Source organism: Ovis canadensis, chromosome 2 (assembly GCF_042477335.2).
Source record: "Ovis canadensis isolate MfBH-ARS-UI-01 breed Bighorn chromosome 2, ARS-UI_OviCan_v2, whole genome shotgun sequence".
NCBI lineage: Eukaryota > Metazoa > Chordata > Mammalia > Artiodactyla > Bovidae > Ovis > Ovis canadensis.
The window spans coordinates 198,981,098-198,998,431 of NC_091246.1; the positions used below are offsets into that span (position 1 = coordinate 198,981,098).

Sequence of the window (17,334 nt, forward strand, 5' to 3'; positions counted from 1 at the left end):
TACTTACTTGTTCCCATCTTTTTCTACTTTTCCTTCCTTTTGAAAGTAGTGACACAGAAATTGTTCAAATTGCATTAAGGTTTTGATTGTCATTAGGTTATAGTTTTGAGTAAAGAGACTTTGTGTCGTTTAATGTCTCTGTTTCATAGAGATTACTTACAGGAAAATGAAATGATGGAAAATAATACAGAGATTATAGCACAGTGTGTGAGGCTTTTCTAGAGGGGGTTTAATCTCAGTTTTGTGGGGAAGAGGAATGCCAGGCCATTTTTTGAATGTCACGTTATCTTATTCACCAAAAATTTTTTGAGTACATGTAGTTATTAGCATTTTTGTATCAGCTAATGAATGAAAGAAGAAGAGAGCTAACATTTATTGAGGGCCTGGAATATGCTCTCTACTTATACAGGGTCTCTTTTCAGTGAGAGTTTTTACTTAATAGCATATACAGAACCACCATGCAGTATCAGAGGGCTCATTTTATAAGAAGTAATTAACTTAATGAGGTTGTAAACCTCTCTTGGCAGATGATGATGTTATTGGTCTTAAACATTGGAGACACTCTTACACTGTAGGGTCGTATAATGAGAGCTCCCAGGGAGAGGTGTAAACTCTTTGAATCCTTTGGGGTCCTATTTAATTCATTACTGCTGTGCTAAATAAAAAATTCATCATGCCTCATAAAAGTGCCCAACTATTTCTAGGCAGTGAACTCACAACTCACTATCATGAATACAGATAGTTTGTGGAGAGCCATTCAAGCACTGATGGGGGCAGGGAGGCAGAACATGAGGGAACCATCATAACTGCATTTTTCCAAGGACATCAGAGTAAACTGTGGGCCTGAGAAGATGATCCTGATTTAAGAAAGCTTTATAAATTATTTGGCTTCTAATTTTACAGTTACATCAGTTTCTAGGAACTCTGCAGCCATCCGCTACAAGAGCTATGAAGCCTGCCCTGCTCGTTAAGACCCGTGGTTCTGAACCCCAAATGACCTTGCACTGCTTTATATCTGTGATAGTTTTCTGACTTGGTCAGCAACAGAGATGTGACTGACTTTTTGTAGCCTAAACATCCATAAGCGTTTTACAATGCTGAATATCTCCACATGGACGCAAAAGAGCTAAGCAAGCTCAAGGCCAAAATGCCGTGAGCTATATTTTCTTTCTTCCTCATGTGAGCGAGGTCTTTCATGACTCGTGTGTTTTATATGAATTATCAGAGATTTTGTGGCCAACTTTCAGAGGCAAAGCAACTTGTTCTTAATTGTGTTTCAATAAAAACATTTCTAGTCACGATTCCTCTCGGAGCAGAGGCAGTTTTTCATTGCAAGACCCTTGCTTTTGATTGGGGCAGTTTACAGCTGCCTGTTTGGTCAGTTTGGATGTGCTGCAGCTGGGTTATTTTGTAGCACTGCAGACTCAGGGCTACTAAAAAGGGTGTTCTTCTATGTTGCAGAGTCCTTGTTTCACTGTATACAAACATGGCTTGCTTGATTTAGGCAGTCATACTCTTTGGGTCACTGAACCACCAGACCTGTTCAGCCCGTAGAAAACCTTGGGTGCTTTAGCTAAGGAAATAGAGAAGTGTGTAAGCTGAGAAATTTATCAGTATTGGGTGTATAAGTGTATGGCTATCTCTATGATATGTGACATATGTAACATGGTTTATGTGATGTGTATGTGACATACGATAATACTTATATTGGGTTCCATAAGATGTTATGGGAAAAAAAAAGGATGTTTTTGGCCAACCTAGCTATCGGTTAATGCATGGGTGGGTACTTGTTAACTCCTGGATAAATTGATAAGTTCTGAAAAAAAGATCCTCAGAATAAGCCTTACTTATGTTCATACCTTTCTTCCCTGACATAGTGATTGAATCCACGTGGAGCCTGCTTATTTACATGTATGGGTCTTCCCTTGTAGTTCAGTTCAGTTCAGTTGCTCAGTCATGTCCGACTGTTTGCAACCCCATGAACCGCAGCACGCCAGGCCTCCCTGTCCATCACCAACTCCCGGAGTTCACCCAGACCCATGTCTATTGAGTTGGTGATACCATCCAACCATCTCATCCTCTGTCATTCCCCTTCTCCTCCTGCCCTCAATCTTTCCCAGCATCAAGGTCTTTTCTAATGAGTCAGCTCTTCGTATCAGGTGGCCAAAGTATTGGAGTTTTAGCTTCAACATCAGTCCTTCCAATGAACACCCAGGACTGATCTCCTTTAGGATGGACTGGTTGGACCTCCTTGCAGTCCAAGGGACTCTCAAGAGTTTTCTCCAACACCACAGTTCAAAAGCATCAATTCTTCGACACTCAGCTTTCTTTATGGTCCAACTCTCACATCCACACATGACCACTGGAAAAACCATAGCCTTGACTAGACGGACCTTTGTTGACGAAGTGAAGTCTGCTTTTTAATATGCTATCTAGGTTGGTAATAACTTTTCTTCCAAGGAGTAAGCGTCTTTTAATTTCATGGCTGCAATCACCATCTGCAGTGATTTTGGGGCCCCTCAAAATAAAGTCAGCTACTGTTTCCACTGTTTCCCCATCTATTTGCCATGAAGTGATGGGACCAGATGCTATGATCTTAGTTTCCTGAATGTTGAGCTTTAAGCCAGCTTTTTCACTCTCCTCTTTCACTTTTATCAAGAGGCCCTTTAGTTCTTCACTTTCTGCCATAAGGGTGGTGTCATCTGCATATCTGAGGTTATTGATATTTTTCCCAGCAATCTTGATTCCAGCTGGTGCTTCTTCCAGCCTGGCATTTTTCATGATGTACTCTGCATATAAGTTAAATAAGCAGGGTGACAGTATACAGCCTTGACGTACTCCTTTTCTTATTTGGAACCAGTCTGTTGTTCCATGTTCAGTTCTAACTGTTGCTTCCTGATCTACATACAGGTTTCTCAAGAGGCAGGTCAGGTGGTCTTGTATTCCCATCTCTTTCAGAATTTTCCACAGTTTATTGTGATCCACACAGTCAAAGGCTTTGGCATAGTCAATAAAGCACAAATAGATATTTTTCTGGAATTCTCTTGCTTTTTCATGATCTGTCGATACTGGCAATTTGATCTCTGGTTCCTCTGCCTTTTCTAAAACCAGCTTGAAGATCTGGAAGTTCACGGTTCACATATTGCTGAAGCCTGGCTTGGAGAGTTTTGAGCATTACTTTACTAGCGTGTGAGATGAGTGCAGTTGCGCAGTAGTTTGAACATTCTTTGGCATTGCCTTTCTTTGGGATTGGATTGTAGATCAATTGTACCTGCAGTTCAGGAGACCCAGGTTCAATTCCTGGGTTGGGAAGATCCTCTGGAGAAGGAAATGGCAACCCACTCCAGTATTCTTGCCTGGAGAATCCATAGACAAAGGAGCCTTGCAGGCTACAGTCCATGGGGTCACAAGAGTTGGACACGACTTAGCAACTAAACTACCACCACCACCAGTATTCTTGCCTGAAGAATCCCATGGACAGAGGAGCCTCATAGGCTACAGTACATGGAGTCGCAAAGAGTTGGACGTGACTGAGTGACTAATACTATAATGAGATGCCCATCCTTTTGTCGTCATGGTTGCAAATCTCATTATTTTCTGTTTCTCAAGCACCTATAGCTGTTTCGCAATGTTTTCTTACATAAAAACATTACCATATATGAATTTATATGATTACATATTGGGCTTCCCAGGTGGCTCAGTGGTAAAGAATGTGCCTGCCATTGCAGCAGCCACAGGAGACACACGTTAGATCCCTGGGTCAGAAAGAGCCTCTGAGGGAGGACTTGGCCAACCCACTCTCAAATGCATAGGATTTGATGAAAATCCTGTGGACAGAGGACCCTGGCAGGCAACAGTCCACGGGGTTGCAAATGAGTTGGAGACGACTTAGTTTCTAAACAACATGATTACAGGTTATGTAATTCTACAATGACATACAATAGATATTATTCACAACACAGTGCAAGGTATCAGAGTATACAGAGTTGAATTAGTTATCATTACCTTTAGTTCAGTTCAGTTCAGTCGCTCAGTCGTGTCTGACTCTTTGAGACCCCATGAATCGCAGCACACAAGGCCTCCCTGTCCATCACCAACTCCCGGAGTTCATTCAGGTTCACGTCCATCAAGTCAGTGATGCCATCCAGCCATCTCATCCTCGGTCGTCCCCTTCTCCTCCTGCCCCCAATCCCTCCCAGCATCAGTCTTTTCCAATGAGTCAATTCTTCCCATGAGGTGGCCAAAGTACTGGAGCTTCAGCTTTAGCATCATTCCTTCCAAAGAAATCCCAGGGCTGATCTCCTTCAGAATGGATTGGTTGGATCTCCTTGCAGTCCAAGGGACTCTCAAGAGTCTTCTCCAACACCACAGCTCAAAAGCATCAATTCTTCAGTGCTCAGCCTTCTTCACAGTCCAACTCTCACATCCATACATGACCACAGGAAAAACCATAGCCTTGACTAGATGGACCTTAATCGGCAAAGTAATGTTTCTGCTTTTGAATATGCTATCTAGGTTGGTCATAACTTTTCTTCCAAGGAGTAAGCATCTTTTAATCCCATGGCTTCAATCACCATCTGCAGTGATTTTGGGGCCCCTCAAAATAAAGTCAGCTACTGTTTCCACTGTTTTCCCATCTATTTCCCATGAAGTGATGGGAGCAGATGGCATGATCTTAGTTTTCTGAATGTTGAGCTTTAAGCCAACTTTTTCACTCTCTTCTTTCACTTTCATCAAGAGGCTTTTTAGTTCCTCTTCACTTTCTGCCATAAGGGTGGTGTCATCTGCATATCTGAGGTTATTGACATTTCTCCCGGCAATCTTGATTCCAGCTTGTGTTTCTTCCAGTCCAGCGTTTCTCATGATGTACTCTGCATATAAGTTAAATAATCAGGGTGACAGTACAGCCTTGACATACTCCTTTTCTAAGTAAGAATTTCTGGAATCATAAGCTGTCACCTATAACCCCTGTCCATTCTTTGTAGAAATGAATTCTGATCTAGATATTTTGATCTAGAAATGTTTTGTTATAGGCCATTTGTCCATTAGTGTATATTGTTTGGATAACCTTTGATGTTCTGCTATTCTCTGGTGAGAAGATATTTTGACATCGAAGACTTCATATCTTATTTGTCTGACTTAATACATTTTAAAATTTAAGTTACATTCAAATGTGTATGTGTACATAAATCTACACATGTAAAGTATCTATGAGTTAGAGAAAACAATGAACTAGAATCAGTTGTAAGCAATGCTGTTATGTTTTGCTAATTTTAAATGTCAATGTTCTTATATCTAGAACAGCAGTGCTTTTCAGAACTATGAGTACACATAAGAATATCCTTTTTTTTTTGTCCTAAATAGAACCCTTTTATATTTTTACAGCAAACACGCAAGACATTGTCACTGAGAGTATGATTAGTGGATTAATGCATTCATTTTACTCAAAAGTATTGTCTTGGAAAAGGCTTACTGTTTTATGTTGTGGTTGCCAAGGTCATGCGGTTCCTGTGATAGTTAACATGATTCAAAAACTGGGCTTTGTAGTATGGAGAAGGATGATAATTTAATTCTTGATTCTCCTCAGAAATGTAGTATTTTTCATTTGTAGAGGTGATTACATAACGTTTTGATTTAGATAAATATTTAAATACTTGAATAAAGATCAAAATTTATTTGAACTTTACAATAGAAGTGCCAAAGGAAATGAAGCAGAAATTCTCATGAGAGAGCTATTATTTCTTGTTTCCAGCATGGCGAAATATAATGAAAACAGTCTCTAAACTACCTTGGACCTTGCCACTTGTCCTACAGGTTTACTTATTTTCTCTAAAGTAGTCGACTCTCTTGTGAACTACTTGAGTTAAATATCAAGTATTATGTCAGGAAAAAAATAATAAGAGTTGTCTCTTTTAGAGAGTGAGGCTTTATTTGGAGAAAATTACCCTTAATCCCAGCTTTGAAAAATGATTTATAAAAATGAGCCCAATAGTAGAATTACTGAAGATAGTTGAGAATATGAACATAGAAACTTGTTAACAACTTAGAAGGATCTTTGAAGTATATTAAAAAATTATATTTGAATTACTTAAATAGATTTTAAAATTAATAAAACTGATTCCTAATTTCAACTTAAGTTAATCTCATCTTGGTATCTCAGTAGATATTGTGAGTTTACATACAGTTTTAACAGCCATATGATGTCAGTCCAATCCAAATTCCAAAAAATCTGCTACTGGTGCCATTTTAAAATAGATCTGACCCCGAGAGAATTTGATACTGTTTCATTCAGGCCATTAAAAGATCTCTGGGAGGTCAAAATCAATTCTCCCAGCTACCAAAGAGTTCTCATTCTTGGTTTATCTCCCTTCCTCCCTCTGCTCCCATATGCACACACACACAGCAGTTTGTCCCTGGTGTCCATCCTGGACTCGAACAGGGTTTTCAGAGAACAGGGTATAGCCATGTATCTGAGGTTTGAGGTTTGGCTGCAGTGAGGTTCATAATCACTGAAATAAGCAAAATAGCCTGGCCTGGACTTTAATATTTCTTGTTAGTTTACCTAAAAGAAAACCTACCTTTCCATCTGAAATTTGTCTGTGTGTGTGTGTGTCTGTGTGTGTGTATGTGTGTGTGTGTGTATGTGTACCACTACCTGGAGCAGCTCTTTTGCCTGTAACTGCTTCTATTCTTTAGTAGTATAATGAGTAGAGGGCCGGAAATTCAAGTCAGGAAGAGTATAGGTAAAACATACACGTGAGATTGTAGGTGGGGATGGGGAGCAAAGAATGCTGCTGAGAAAGCAGGATGATGAGAAAGCAAGCCTGGAGGTGAATGGTTTCAGAGGCCACACCATAGGGTTGGAATGCGTGGGTGATTCAGGAGAGTTGGCCCACAGTTGGGAGACCAGATAGCGCAAGACGTCAGGAGTTTGCTGGGAGGGCTGTCTCACCTGACTTTGAAAGCCAGAGAGCCTAGAAACAAAGTATTTCAAAGTGACAGAAGAAGAGTTCCAGTGTGGACTGGTGAGCATAGGGAAATGTAGCACCCAGAAGTGAAACGAAAGGTAATAGTATAATCTTTTGTCCATGACTGAGGCCAGGTCGCCCTGATGGAGCAACAAAAGTGTGTCCATACAGTTCGCTTGCCTTTACATAGTTAAACCCTGAGCACAATGGGAAATGTGGTCCAGGAACTAGACATGATTGAAGATGTGTTAAGGGACAGTGCCCTCTGGAAGGAGGGTATTAAAAAAACGCAAGACTGATATTTCTCAGTTACAGTCTTTAAGAGGAGACAGCAGAAATCAGCCATCACAGACCATCAGAGAACCTGTTTGGACTCATTCTCGTTACCCAGAAAGCAAATTGGAGGCAACATTAACTCCAACCATTGAAAAAGTACCCCTCTTCCCACCACCGTCCTCAGGGCTCCAATGAGATCGTCTGCTTCCTCAGCACTGTATCTGCTAGCACTCCCTGAGGACTCTGTGGGACCTGCGTGGATTCCTGGTAGTCTGTGGCTCCTGTTACTAGTTGATGCTTTGGGTTTCTCTGTAGGCCCTGAAGCACGTGTTGGGCAATGTACCCAAGGTCATGTTCCAGTCATTCATTTCTTCACATATGGATGTGGGAAATGGGCTGGAAGTTACCTGTATATGTCCTCATGAGAAAGAGCAGTATTGAGTTTGATCCCCTTACACCCATAGGTAGGGGTCCTGCCACTCACACCTGGGGAAGGCTCTCCTGCCCTCCGACAGTGGCACCAGAGCAAAGAACTTTCAAGAAAGTAAGATTTGGGGAGATTGGTTTTTCTTCTTGACTGCCCGAATGTGGGTCCCTGTGTTATTCTGCTGACATTTACTGGTTGAGTGTTTACCAGATCCTGATTGTGGAACATTAGAACTGGGACAGTTCAAAAGAAATTCGATAGCAAATAAGTTTGGGAAATGGTGAATTCTTGATCTTTTTCTGGACTTCTACAATGCACATGCTCCTCTAAGAAGCCATGTAATAAGGAAACCTGTTTCACTTAACCTAACTCACTGTGGCCCCAGATTCATTTGACTTTGGACTTCATTTTCCCTTAACATCTATTACCATTCCTTGGAACAATATTAAAAGGATCAGTTTTTTGGAAGTAGATGCTGTGAAGAGACATGTACTGATTGGGGAAGGATAAAACCAGATTTGGCCCACCTTACCAGTTTCAGCTGGGCTTCCCACGTGGCTCAGTGAGAAAGAATCTGCCTGCCATTGTAGGAGATGCAGGAGATATGGGTTTGATCCATGGATTGGAAAGATCCTCTAGAGGAGGAAATGGCAACCCACTCCAGTATTCTTGCCTGGAGAATTCCATGGACAGAGGAGCCTGGGTGGGCTACAGTCCATGGGGTTGCAAAGAGTGGGACACAATGAGCACAGTGAGCACTTGTGCAAAGCAAAAGCACCAGTTTGAGCAAAGAGTTCTTTGCATGCTTCTGGTGGCCTGTGTGTTTTAGCAGGGAACTTTCTACTAGTGAAGTCTATGAAAATAACTAAAAGGTTCCCTGGAAAGTCTGTATTTCTTGTATTCGAATCCTTAAGATTAGCTGCTTAGATTTTTAATTGATTTGAAGAGTAATTAATCTGATTGTAAGCAGGCCAGTTTGATTTAGAAAGTATTTTTGAGGAGAGGCAGTTCTTTTAAACTTTAAAAATACGTTTGGTAAAGACACCCAGGTTATCAAGTTCATTTTGACTTGAATCACCTGTGTATAATATAGTAATTGTATATAAACAATTGCTTTTAAAAATTAATTTTTTATTGAGGTATACTTGATTTACAATCTGTTTCAGGAATATAGCAAAGTGATTTAGTTATATGTATATATTTATATACAAACAGTTATTTTTAAGACTTTTTTCCCATATAGGTTATTATAAAATATTGAATATAGGTCCCTGTGCTATACCGTAGGTCCTTGTTGTTTATCTGTTTTATTCATACTAGTGTGAATTGTGGTTTTTTTCTGGATATATGCCAGGAGTGGAATTGCTGGATTATATGTGGTAGCTCTATTTTTAGTTTTTTAAGAAACAATTGCTTTAAGAAAATAGTCCTGAGATCTTGTTGGCTATGTTTACTCAGCCAATTTTTTTAGCAACTCAGTGATAACCTTTAAGCACAGTTCCTGTTACATCTAAATCAGTGATATGTCTGAATAGAAAGCATGAAATATTTTAAAAGGTTTCCAAAACATTCTTTGCTCCCAGGAAGTGCAGGCTTTTGAAAACACTATTAGTGCATATTCTTGCCCAGATCTCTTCACCCCAAAATTAAAAAAAAATTTTATTGGCTTAATTTATTAATATGGCTTGTTTTCATCCACAGAGGCCAGCAAGCTTGTTATGTCCTACGTGGCAGCTGTTTGTGGAAAAGGAGCAGAAGTTAATCAAGTAAAAGAACAGCTTTTACAGTCCAACCCAGTTCTGGAAGGTAGGATTTTGGGTGTATATTGGTTCAGTGTGACTTGAACAGTAAATCCAGTTGTCAGGGCACTTCAGGCACCTGGAGGTAGCCTACGGGGGCAGAGGAAAGAGGAGAGTCAGGCCCAGACCTGCTGAGCAGGTAGCATGCCATAGAACTCGGGGCTGCATGAACTTGAAGGAGGGAACACTTTCCTTGACTAAAGGAGCTCTCCCACTTGCAGTCAATTTTTTCCCTCTCAGTTTTTGTTTGAATTACTTAAATTTTGCTTAATAATAATCAATTGATATTTCCATATGACTTGACAGCTGGGAGAAACTTAGTGAAAAAGAGCAATGTGAGGGCAGTGCTATTTTATTCAGAATAACACCCATGGCTGGAGATTTCTGTTGTCAAGGAAACCAAGGCTATGTCAGAGAAACATTTAAGGACTAGTTTCTAAGGGTTACAGAAAGCCTAAACTTGACTTTATTCTCTGGTTGGCCATCTGGGTCAGTCAGCTTGGGCTGCCATAACAAAGTACCACAGACTGGGTGGCTTAAACATCAGAAATCTATTTTCTCACACTTGTGGAGGCTCCGAAGTCTAAGATCACCTGCTGCTAAGGTAGGTGTTCTTCTGAAGCCTCTTTGTAAGCAGCTACAGCCTGCTGTGTGCTCACATGACCTCTTCTTTGTGTGTATATGTGGGAGGAGGAGGGGGATGATGGGTGGTTGGGGGCTGGCTCATAACCTCATCTGATTACCTCCTAGAGGCCCATCTCCAAATATCATTACACTGGGGGTTAGGGCTTCCAACATGTGAAGTTGGAGGGAGGGAAGGACATAAGCATTTAGTCCGTAATACCATCAGGAAACCAAGCCAGAGATAAGTCCCCTTCTACCATGGAGGTTGGCATAAACCATCAGCATAAGCCATCCATATGTTGAAATCAGTAAATGAAAGCCTGTCTCTGTTGATGGAAGGCCTACTGCATTGCTTTATACTGGAAGCATACCTGTATTGTCATTTGACACAGTTGTTAGGATAGAATAGGTTTCTCAGCCGGGGCATTGACAATTTGAACTGGATAAGTCTTTGATGTGGAAGGCTGTCCTGTACCTTGTAGGATGTTTAGCAGCATCTCTGATCTCCACCCATTGGGTGCCAGTTGCACCCCTGCCTCTAGTTGTTACCATTGAAAATGTCTCCGGACATTGCGAGCTGTCCCCTGTGGGGGTCAAGACAACCCCTGGTCAGAAGTTCTGGTCTCAAAAGAGTAGTTTGGTTCAACTGTTTGTTCAGAGTCATGGAAGGTCAAGATTTAACATGGATTAAAGCAGAGTGGCTTTTGGAGGGAGAACCACCCCCGCACGCTGCCCCAACCCAGTATGGAGAAACAGAGCCCTGCCCGTTGTCTCTGTTACTCAGGCCGAGTCCCTCCATCCACCTTATTACACAGTATACATCTTTATCCCCCAGATAGTGAAATAAAACTCATGGGAATACTTTGCATGTGAGAAACAAAGGCCAAAACATCTATTATATTGTTACTGATCTTTCTTTCCCTTCAGTACCTTAACAAATAAAGATGCTATGATAGAAAGCAGTATATCTTCTTCTTATTCCAGTATTTGACTTTTTGTTTATTGTCTTTTGCTTTTAAGTCAGGATGCTATACATGTGTTATATTTCTGTAGATGCTTATTTTAAGAATGCTGAGATCTAACAGAGAAACACTGTGGAATGCTATAGCTCACATCGGTGATTAGAATTTGACTCTTTATTTGATGGTATTTGAAATGAGGCCTCAGTGCAGGAAATGGGAGAAATGTCCACTGTAGGCATGTATTATATTTTATGGGAATGCTTTACTTTTTAACTGGAATTGCTACTGTAAATGAACACTTAGAACAATGAACTTAAAAAAACAATTGAGGAATGTGTCTCGAGTGTTCTATAATGGAACACTTGTTTTTGCTTCTGAGGCTTACAATAAAAGACTTTAGTGTTTAGAGCTATGTTTAGTAATATGCAACTCAGATTTGTTTGATGAAAAGATGGTCTATGGCTTGCAAATGGCACCCTGAATAAAGTTTCTTGAAGCAATTCCTTCACTTGCCCTTGACCTTCAAACCACAAGAAACTCTCCTTTATGCGTCAGCATCTTGTGCTAGACTTCGGGGCTGTGCATATTAGTTAATTTGGCATCCCTGTGTGTTCACCCCCGCCACAAAGATCTAGCCTATGAAAACACAGAAAAGTTATGGTGTTCATGACTAGGTCAACACTCAACCATTAGCAAGGTTACATATATCAAGGCCCTTTAGCTGGTGGTGGACGTGGGATAAGGACCTCTTCAGCAAGCATCCTTTTTTGAGTGTTTTTCACGTGCAGGCTTCTTTACTTAACACAGCATCTCAGCTTATTTACTATCAAAAAGAGAATTTGTTGTCAGGGACCGTGAAGCCATACCCATTCCAAGTGGAATCTCTGAATCAAAGGACTTGTCTGGTGTAACTTTGTAAATTTTGTCTTAACTGAGCAGGAACCAACTACTTTTTTTTTTTTTTTAACAATCAAAAACATAAAAATACCAGCTAACATGAAATGTAACACAGTAGGTTTGATTATTGAATAGCCACAGTGAACTTTCCACATTTTGATCAGACAGTTGCTTTCAAAACTTGGACCGTCTTTTGGCCATTTTAATCATGTGAACTTATTGTTCTGATCTTCTTGTCTTTGTTTAACTTAATGAAGTTGTGAAAGCTGGGTTTTGATGCCTGACCTCTCATCTAGAGCCATTTCTATTCACCACATCATCGCATATCACACTGCAGTCCCTACTGGCTGCAGTGTGGCCCATGGATCCCTCAGGGTAGGGTGGGAGGGTATTGGTAGAAAAGCAGAATTTCATGCCCATCCCTGGACTCAATGAACTGAAATGTGCACCTGAACAAGATCCTCAGGTGATTGGTTTACCTATTAAAGTTTGAGGTATGCTTCTGGGCTTCACAGCATCAAACAGGGATCCTCTCTGCTTCTATGACTTACATTTATCCCACTTAATCTTCTGTTACCAAGGCCCAGATTAATCTGCTCCTATCTTATGCACAAGTTTGATGAAACAGTCCTCTTACCTTTTGACACTGAAAGACCTTTGTCAGACAGCAGCGTTCTGTGCCTGGGGCAGTGTCATCCCTGCGGCTCTTCTGTGTTCTCATTGGAAAGAGCGTCCTGTGGAAGATTCTGGCTCCTTTGAAGCAGCTAAGCCTGGAACTAACTTGATTTTGCCTTGGGCTGTTTTTGTTTTGTTTTTCTGGAAAGTTTTGCTTAGGTCTGATGGACATAAACTAATGAAACTGTGGTAGTTTTAGTCTTTTGGAAATGACATTAGCTTCCAAAGTTCTCTTTCTGTATTTCAGAGTTATATATTTAATTACATTTAAATAGCTTTTATTTCAAAGTTAATTAAACAGTTTAAAGTTTCTTATGTTTTTTTCCATCTGGAAACCTCATCAGTTGAGTTTCATAAAACCTTTGGTAATGTTAAGTAGTTATCTCTAAAATAACCTTGTTCGTTGTTAGTCATGGAAGAAGAACACAGAAGCCCTGCTTGCTAGCCATTCAGTTGACTACTATCAAAACAGTTAAAAGGTGTTGAATTAGACAAGATTGTTTACAGTAGTACTTGAAAAACAGTTCCACGAATCATAGGGATGATTCTTTCTATGAACTTATAAGAGGACATGGGAGCTTTGGCAGCTTATTAAAAACTTGTTTAGTTTCTATGGAAATTTTCTGGACAGAAATGTCATTGCTGCAAGCAGCATTTCTAGAAATTTATAGATGTCATATATTTGTTTTAGTATTGGCTTGAAAGTATTTTTCTGTCGCTTGACCACACATCTGTTTCTTTCCTACCAGCGTTTGGAAATGCCAAGACTGTAAGGAATGACAACTCCTCTAGATTTGTAAGTATTTGTATAAGCATAAGTGTTAACACTAATATTTAGCTCATGTGTGTTTAAACAACCAGTAGATGTTTAATATTTCTTAATACCCACATTTAAAAAAATAAGAAACACTGTATTGAGACAGGCTAAAAGTTCTATAAGGACTATTTTCATGCTTTCTGGAGTTTTCCTTTCAAATTCTTCTTGGAGTGACAGGCTGTTTTTTTCCCCATGTTTTCTTATCATCTATCATAACATTCTATGAGCAATTTAAATAGGGCTGTTTAGAATCTTCACTCATGTGAGTTTTGATATTTAGAAATCATAATTAAGACTTAGAAGTTAAGTAGAAAGGAGGATAGACTAGGTGCCAAGTTTGTATACTGTATAGCTCTTACCCTTTCTTCATTGGGGCCAGAAAGGATGGACATGTATTCTAAAACCTTATAGAGGTAAAAATCAATTAGTGTGGCAACCAGTAGGGGATGAGAGGCGTACCAAATAGTGACAACTGAAGCTAACTGAATCCTTTCCAGCCTCATCTCCATCTCTCTGCAGTGTGCACTGTGTACTCAGCCCCTGGGATCTCTCCAGCTGGGCTGCCTTCTCTCCCACCTCTGGTCTTTATGGAGACAAACACTGACTGGAGGCAGCTGGGGGAAATATGATGAATGCGATGGTTGCATTTTGAAATTGATGGCTCTTTTCCTATAGTTTAGTTCTATAAATTTGATAAAGCTGTGTTCTCATACACATTGCTTGGGACCATTATTGATGATCTTCTGTGCCTCCCTGAGATTCTTCCTGTACCCACACCTCCTCCCCAAGCCCCACCCCTAGCTTCTTTTAGTCCCCTTTTACTTTTTTCTTATTAGAGTTATCCATGGACTTCCCTGGTGGCTCAGACAGTAAAGCGTCTGTCTACAATGAGGGAGACCTGGGTTTGATCCCTGGGTCGGGAAGATGCGCTCGAGAAGGAAATGGCAATCCACTCCAGTACTATTGCCTGGGAAATTCCATGGACAGAGGAGCCTGGTAGGCTACAGTCCATGGGGTCGCAAAGAGTTGGACACAACTGAGTGACTTTACTTTCACTTAATGACCTCAGGTGGAGAGAGTTTTGATAGCTTGGAAAGTGAAAGACTAAGGTTCCTAATTCCAAGGCAATGATTTTTTTCCATTTTTTCCCCTTAAGTTGTTAAAACTGATTTAAGCCATGCCTTCTCCTGTTGTGGTAACATGGCTAATCTCATTACATAAATAGAATTAGACACAAAGTGTGGGCAGATAGGAGTAATTCCAAAGATCAAGCTTCTATATAGGTTAGAGATTTTGTTTTTGCTGTTGGCAAATGTACATACATTTTATTTTTTTCATACATTTAAAAAATTTGCAAATATATTTAGTCTATAGACCATAAAAATGCAGAGTAGTATATTGCTTAAAGAGTCATTGGTACTTAGAGATATTGGAAAATCTAGCAAAAGGCTCGGCAAGTGATTCAGCTTGTTGAATAACTTCAGAGAAATGCTATCATAACACGGGTATTAGGATATGAGATTAATACTTGATTATAAGCTAAATCATTTCATGCCCAGTTTTTAGTAATTTCTCTGCTTTGTGGCCTGTGATTTTGACCAGTAATATACTCAAGTCTGTGTTATAATACTATAGTAGGACTCTTATATGTTTAAAATTACTGCTGTATATATAACAGGGGTTTATGACTCCAGGGAAATTACCTTTCCTTCAACTATGCCTGACTGATTATCCTGGAATAAATTTCTTGATCTCTTTGCTGAGAAATCTGGTAGACCCTTCATCTCACTGTAGCTGACAGTGTCGACCAGTGTTCCCATGATATATCTCATAGTGACCCCCACCCCAGCACTCACTTTAATTTGACATATTGAGCTTCTGTTAAGACTCAGTGGTTTTTTTTTTTTTTTTGGAGGGGGTTGGTTTAAGGCTTTGAAAATCACTTCTTGACCAAAGAACTTTGGAAGGGGATTTCATTGAGCATCTGCTGTGTACCCTGAGCTGAGTGAGGCTCTGGAGAGCGTGGGAGAGAGCGTTATAGGGTCAGGAAGAGCTCATCACCTCTCATTCAGTAAGAATAGAAACACACACAGTTTATTCATTTGTTTGAAAACTCTGTTTTGTTTTGTTTTAAGATAGTTAAGCTTAGGTCTTCCTGCATGTCCTCTTGCAGCCTGCAGTCCTTTCTCCACTAGCAGCCTGAGTGATCTTTGCAAACTGCTGTTCCCCGCCAATGACAGCCTCTGTGGTTCCCTTGCACCTGGAATACAGCCTGGGCTCCTTCAACCCTCCTAGGGCGAGCTAGGCTGCCCAGCCAACCATTACCGGGCTCCCGAGGCCTCAGCCACACAAGGCCTCTGTGACTGCCAGGCGTGTCCGAGTGCTTCCCCGGCCTTGGGCTTTTCTGTTGCTGGTCCTTTTGGCTAATGCGCTCTGTCCCCAGCTCTGTGTATGACTGGCATCTCGTATTGTGTAGGTCTTATCTCAGATGTCACTTCCATGATGCCTTTTGTAGCCTCTGTGACTTCACCCTGTTTTCATTTTTGAAGGCACTCATCGGGCTCTGGAGTTAACTCTGCTCTCTTCCCCCATTTCCATCCTCACTGGCCCTGGATAGTAGGAGCCGAGGAAGCAAGCTGCTCAGCCTCTTGTTCACTAACGTGGCCCTAGGAGCTTGCGTAAGCTGCTGCCATAGTGGACTCTGGAGACATTTATTTGTTGATGAATGGATACCTGTTTTGAAGAAGCTTAGAGGCTAGTCAGGAAAATGGACATGTCTGAAAATAATTACAACACAGAAACTAGCAAGTTCCCCATGACAAGTACAGAATGAAGTGTTAGGGAAGCTCAGACTCAAGAAGCTAGAGGAGTCCGGGGCAGGGACAGTCCTGAGCGGGTCCACAGGATTTAAAGAAGCCAGAATCGAGTGGTGAGCCCAAGGAGCTGGCAGCACAGCATAAGGAACTGAGGGGCAGAAGCCAGTGTGGACCTGCATTTGCCAGAGTTCGTGGCCAGGCCAGAGGTTCTGTGAATGGAGCTGTAGACCAGAGCACTGGGAAGCTGGATCTGGGCCCCAGGTGGAGGGCTTGGAGAAGCACAGTCAGGGTCTCAGACTTGGTTTTGTAGTCTACGGGAAGCCCCTGGTTATTTGTGAGTGCCCTGGTGACAGGATCAGAACCATGCCTTGGGGAGGTCATCAGCACGGGCACCCGCTGGGTTCTCAGTGCTGTCCTGGAGTTGAGCCCTGGTCAGTTTCCATTTCCCTTCTCCACGGGGTTTATTCACTTCAAACCTCTTATTCTTTATTCTCAGCTGATGGTATTTTATGCCTGCTTCACAGAAATCATCTTCCAAGCTTGCAGACTCACTTAGCCCCACTCCTTGACACCTCCTGGTCCCCATGTCAGTTCACACACACTCCTGTCTCTCACTCGTCCCTCCTTGGGCATTCCAGTTCTGTCACCACCTATGCCCAGGGACCACTTGCCATCAAAGTCATCCTGTCTCCTCTGGTCAACCTCTGACTCTCTTGTGAGGTTACTCTTCCTCCCCGCTTCGTAGCTGCTTTGGCTCCGGGGTCCCCATGTCTCCTGCAGAGCACTGCTCTTGATTGCCTGGATCTCAACCTGGACTTTGGAATTCTTGACCCCAATGCTCCTTACCTTCTGCGTCTAACTGCAGCCTGTCATCATGACTCCCTTCGTAGCTCTCAACTCCGTTTAGTTTCCTCCTTTGCTACTCCAGCTGCAAATTACCATTTCTCCCCATGTGCTGTCACCTCTGCCAGCTAGATCCTTTGCAGTCCATTCTACATAGCCAGAGTGATCTTAGAAAGAGGCAAGTCTGATCACTGCATCCTTGTTGAGGAACCTTGAATGACAAATCTTTT

The 17,334-nt window shown here is 41.3% G+C and overlaps 1 protein-coding gene across 6 annotated transcripts in view; it reads left to right on the forward strand.

The window, feature by feature from the left end:
* MYO1B (myosin IB) overlaps positions 1-17,334 on the forward strand; it is a 192,318-nt gene that overhangs the window by 99,239 nt on the left and 75,745 nt on the right. For all 6 annotated transcript variants that reach the window (XM_069577880.1, XM_069577882.1, XM_069577885.1 and 3 more), the window contains exons 5-6: positions 9,373-9,477; positions 13,378-13,424. In XM_069577880.1, coding sequence (XP_069433981.1) covers positions 9,373-9,477; positions 13,378-13,424 — 152 coding nt within the window. The remainder of the gene's footprint in view (positions 1-9,372; positions 9,478-13,377; positions 13,425-17,334) is intronic.